This window comes from Crassostrea angulata, chromosome 7 (genome assembly GCF_025612915.1).
Source record: "Crassostrea angulata isolate pt1a10 chromosome 7, ASM2561291v2, whole genome shotgun sequence".
NCBI classification, from domain to species: Eukaryota; Metazoa; Mollusca; class Bivalvia; order Ostreida; family Ostreidae; genus Magallana; species Magallana angulata.
The window spans coordinates 9,651,917-9,657,734 of NC_069117.1; the positions used below are offsets into that span (position 1 = coordinate 9,651,917).

General features: G+C 34.3%; 1 protein-coding gene across 2 annotated transcripts in view; it reads right to left on the minus strand.

Moving 5' to 3' along the window:
- Positions 1–4,755, minus strand: part of LOC128156628 (protein Wnt-1-like) — a 17,052-nt gene extending 12,297 nt beyond the window's left edge. Inside the window, exons 1-2 of one of the 2 annotated variants that reach the window (XM_052818848.1) lie at positions 2,757–4,755; positions 758–1,014 (exon numbers count right to left, since the gene is read on the minus strand). In XM_052818848.1, coding sequence (XP_052674808.1) covers positions 758–1,014; positions 2,757–2,848 — 349 coding nt within the window. In that variant the 5' untranslated portion in view covers positions 2,849–4,755. The remainder of the gene's footprint in view (positions 1–757; positions 1,015–2,756) is intronic. The other variant, XM_052818847.1, reaches the window with a different exon arrangement.
- Positions 4,756–5,818: the final 1,063 nt, after the last annotated feature.

The following is a 5,818-nucleotide window of genomic DNA, read 5'->3' on the forward strand; positions in this document are numbered from 1 at the left end:
CGTAATGTCAGTAATCATTAGATTCGGCTGCAAAAGAATTCTCTTAAAAACAGAATTATTGAAAAATAACACACCGGCGACACATTCGGATAGTGGGTTCTTTTCTCGCGTGAACTACTTCATGGTTCGAACATAGATCATTAGATGTGATATTCGCCGGAAGGTGCTAATATTTCTCGCTACTGTAACAACTATTCCCCTCCAGCATCTAGATATCGCCATTTGATCAGTTGTAGAGAGAGGTTTCAAGCGATCTTGATCATGTCAAATACACATTTTATATTATCACTGACACTTCTTTTCGCTCGGGTATGCTTACTTTGAGAAGAGCTCTAGTCTAATTCATATTTTGTTGATAATTGATTTGTTATTAACATTATCCTTCTTGTAAACATGATGTATTGAATTTAGTTTTCGGATATATTACTTTGGTTATTAACTGAGGAGCGCCCACATTTATTGAATGAAATTTATTGATATTTATTGATATTTATGTGAGAGAACCTTGTTTTATTCATGTGTTCGTCTTTGATTTAAAGAGAACTATTTGAATAGTCTGATGTTTAGGAGTCATACAATAATTTATATCTCTATTATCACTTTTATCAGTTATATTAACTTCTCCAAATCCGGAATTAGTTCAATCTAAATAAGGGGTATTTGACTTAAAACAAGTGTCGGGATGGACAAACAAATTGTATATATGTGTAGTTTTACATCAACACTATACATCTTGCAAATAAAAAATTGTGCAAACCTTTATCTAAAATTTTGCCAAATATTGGCCCTCCATTTCCTACATCCTGCGTTGGACAATTCCATCGCCTGTTTCGAAACTGAAACTTGCATTCATCGATGGCCATTCTGGCTCCATTCTGTAGAGCTGATATAGTTCCCGGGTGCTTTGTCACCAGTTTTCTTTGTTTTTTAGTTAACGGTAAAAGGCTTGGACTGTTATATAGCTGTGTGTTAGATCTGAGGTCGTTTGATGGCTTTCCAATGTTAGCAAGTGTCCTAAAAGCAACACAAAAAATCAATTTATTTTGTAATTATTTCATGGCATTAGAAAACTTGTTCATCATTAAAATCACCCATAGTTCTGAGAATATTTTTAATTCATTGATCACCGATTCGATCTGTTTTGTCAAAAACAATTTTGTTGGCAAATGTAGTCAGGTAATGTATTTTTTTTATTTCATAATTTACTAATATATGGTATATAAAAAAAGAAAAACGGATATTGTGTCTTTAATCAAGAGAATGTTAGATCTGATTCTGTTATTTGAAGTTGAAAATATTTTTCTTCTTCGGATGAGGAGTCATGAATCAAGAAAAAAAACACCAGGGCAGTTGTTTCACACTAAAGTCTACAGATCAAACGAGGGACTTGCCTTTACAACCTCTACTTAGAAATCGTTAGAGCAACATTTAAAATCAATCTTTTAGATGTGTACAAATATAAAAGGAGATATTCCTTTTAATCTTGACTTACGAAATGTAGATTATGTTAAAAGGACCCATGTTCTTCCTTTTATCTTTCGAGTGAGGCTAATTGCAGGAACTGGGATCTACAAAGACTTACTCCTGGGATGTCTTAAGTCGGGGATATCAGTTGGGTAACATCATGACGCCATCAAAAGACAATATTTATTTTTGATGTTCCGTTTTTATTTCAATGGTAATATGATATACATCAATAAAATGATGCTTAATCTTGGATACACCTTCAGAAAACCCATGATTTGGCCAGGGGGAAGCTTTCTGATATACTTTAAAATGATTGTAAAAAGTTTTGAAAAAAGGTCTGTCTCTATTCCTCTGAAGGGTACTTTTAAACTGTCACATGTATATTAAGAAATAACCGTTAGATTGGGACTGTGTTCTTACGAATGTGTGCTGAACTTTTTTTTATAATGGATTAAGAATGTGCTTGATTTATTCTGCAAAGTTTTATGGAAATGTTACTCCAGTAAGCTATCTTTCTCTATTGGATTATAATGGATTTCCTCTACGAGGTTAATTTTGCATGTTTTATTTACTAAAACAATATTTATTTAATTCTATAACTCTTGGAAGGATTTAAGTGTTTTTAAATGCACGAAAGGTTACTAACTGTTCAATTTATTTGAGCGCAAAGTTCTGTAATTTATCACACGACAACAGGTGTTCAAATTAAGATGTGTAGGAAAACTTAAAAGGATGGTGAGAGATAGTCACAGGGGATCTCCGATTGAGGGTGTGACCCCTGTCCACTTCAGATCGGGAGAGTGGCTCTGACAAACACTGCACAACGTTTAAAGATTAATTTATTTCGTTTTGTCTTCTGTTTATGGAATTTCACTGCATTCTAATACAATGCACCTTGATAGTAAAAAAAACCGACCCTCTTTCTTAAAATTTCGTTTAGGACAGATGCATATACTCTAGGTGGACTTAAGTAACCAAATATATACCTCATTTATTAATATAAATCATTTTCAGTTAAGATTAGGATTTTCAAAATAAGTTTGTTATGAGTTGAAGTAAACCCTATCTATGTCTCAGAAAAAGAATGCTACTTTTAGGGGATCTCGGAATTATATAGCTGTCATATTGTTTAACAATTAATTTAATTATATGTATATCAACATATCTGAAAAAATGAAATATTTTCTTCCTATTATTCGTAATACGTGTAACAACTTTCCTTTAAAAAAATAATATAGAGTATGTTAAACATAGAGTTGTAATTTCTGTTTGAAGATATTTCTACTTACCACCATCGGATTCCTTTTAACTTTGTTTTCTTTCCCTCTCCGTACCATATAAGCAAAATTAACATGATCAATAAACTATTCAGAGTCCGCATCCTAGTCACGTGGTCTTGGCATTAAAATAATACTTTTGTCTTTCGTCGTTCCTTGAAGGTGTTGTACCATTCTTTTTAGTTCTTCCTTTTGTTTTTGGAATTAGCCCGGATTCATGGTTTTCCCGAAGTAAACTCACGCGTATATCTTCATTTCCTGATGCAACAGGTTGTGCAGTTTGAAAAAAAATTACAAGGTTTTTTGTGGCTTAATTTTGTTTTATGGGTATTAGATGCTCTTGTTTACGATCAGAGTGCTGGGGTAATGATACATCAAGGTGGTTACCTCATTCCATGGATCGAATTGAATGGTCAAGACTCCAACATAAATTATCTGCAAGAACAAAGCTTCTAAAACTCGAGAATGGCCAAAAGTCAATCCAATCCAACGTTCAAATATCCGACCTAGTGACGCATAAAAATTCTTTCACAATGTGTTGTAAACAAATCACAGAAGAGGCAACAACTTTTTAAAATCTTAAATTGATTGTTGCGATATATTGATTTCTTAATGAAATCAGGCGTGGCGTAGCTCCCCTGTATCCAGCAATAAGTTTGAAGAACCAGAAAGCGACATCATCTTCTCATATGGTCACAAGCGATGAAATGGCTGCTAATAAATACCCAGAAATGTACAAAAATCGTGGTCGGGTGTCAAAGGTCAATTGTTTTTTTGCACTTCATCAACCAAACTGATTCTTCGAGCAAAATTAAATAGCTCTCTGTAAAAAAGTGAAAAGCCAGTGAAATGTTGCAATGAATTCCATCCACGCGTGGATGCCTTTTTTGTGGTAAACTCAAATTATCCACAAATTAGGCTTTAAAATATAGTTTTTAGGATAATTTTATCATTCATGTTACAGTGACTACCAATCCTTGCGATTCGTTCAGATTCAGTTGATTACAATATTAAAAAGGCAGAGAAGCAAAACCTTCGCAACAAGACAACGGGGGAAGACTTTGTCAACCATGTGACTAATTCGACAGTAATGTCACCAATGAAAGTCAGATTTATCAGATGGGGTAGTCTTCATTAAACATTATGACTGATTTTTATATCTCTTTCGGTCACCCTTCACTGAAAATCTGGCCAGAGCTGTCCGATAGTGATGACATGTGCTTTCGGCTAGTCCTTTTCACAAATTAGTGGTTTTGCTGCTATTAAATCTAGCCTCTTAAATCTTTTATCACCGCTGAAAAGGTAAAATTGATTCTCTCTCTGATAATGTAAAAATACGAATTCTCTCACTAATTTTTCTACCCACCCCTAGTGTTATAGGAAACGAACTTTATTGCCGTTTAAAAGTTAGAAAGTCAATTTTAAGCGTAAATTCTTCGTGGGTCCCGATACCACCTAGTTGCCAATTTCCCTTTAATAGCTTTCCACTTAAATGGCAAAATTAATTTACACTCTTATTTCCACCAATGTGAGAGTAAAACTGTGGTCAATTCAGCTGTGACCCTGGTCAGGATTTTCCTGAGGTGAAATTCGCTATAGCCGCCGAGCGGTAAATCATTTTTCCTACGCACATTTTTTTCCAGTCAGTTTCCAAATATCCAAATTTGTTCGAAAGATCATCCAATGAAAATAGAGCTTTTGTTATCTAATTTCAATCCCCATGAATTTCGAGTTGTAACATAAAAATGATACTGACCGCACAAGTTGAAAAACCAAATATCCAAGTCGAGGAATATCTACCGAAATCATCACATCACATTGACAGGATTTTTAAATATGAATGATAAATATCCGACTTAGGTTAAAGTTCATGACGATGAGAGATAGTAGATAGAGCCAAGCAACACTTAAGTGTGTGTCGATTGTCCATCTCGAATCTTTTACCTATATTCGATTTCAAGACATCTTGGTCTTTAATTAAACCACAAGTATTTTATGTCTTTCGCGTAGTGCCAGTAAAACGATTCATTCTTGCCAAGTTGTTTTGAAACTTCTTTAAATGCATATGGTTATTTTGAGTAAAAACTTTTGACCCTCAAAATTTCCTCAATGAATTGCCATTGCCACCACTAAAAAGGCAAGAAGTTTAAACTGAAATTTAAGCTTAAATCATTTTACAAGGTCGGGATCTTTAAGCTTTTGCTCTTTTATTCGATGTAGTATCAGCCAATTTGTATCCATTCAGCCACTCCGAGTAAACTTTGGTATCGTTTGAACCTTCATACAGAGCCTTGTTTGTTTCTTACCAAAGAAGTACGTGTTCGAAATAAGGTGTAAGCATTTTTATATAGTTTCAATTTCCATTGATAATATCTTTGCGGCGGTGGTGACGGATACGAGGAAAGGGTGGGCTTTTTGCCTCGTAAAACTCAAATGAAACCACTGTTTTAGTTCTCTACGTCTGACTTGATAAATTCAAGCAACATTTATTATTCTTGTTATTAAATATGTTTCGAAGAGAGTGTTTTAATGCGTTCCCATTTCCCCCACTTTCTTCTCTGCTCTCCGTGTAGGCGAGCTCTTTTTAAGACTACCGAACATCCACCGTGTGTGGATCATCAGACAACAGTTGTGGCCGATTGGCGATATAAGAATTTAGATGTATGAAGAAGATATTACTTATATCTTCTGTAGTTACGTGTATGAAACCACTGATTACAAAAGCTTTCCCATTTAGCGGAAACGCTTTTACATGAGGACTGATGCCATGATAAAAAAGCATCCAAAGGAAACGGAAGTTGTTCAAATTTTATAAGAGAACCCATGGCGACTATAAAATTCTCTTTGTTGTTCTATCATTGGTTGTTCCTTATCTTCCAGGACTCAAAGTTTACATTTTTTCTGTACTAGTTCAACTTTGACGAAAAGAAGTTTGACGTAATATTGAACTGTCTGATATCATATTCTTCGATCACGATGTCTTTTCTTTCACAAAAATCTTAAAGAGATAACAAGTTTATTACATCAATAGATTGTTTTCTTTGTTGCCACGTGCATAGTTTTGTTCTATTTCA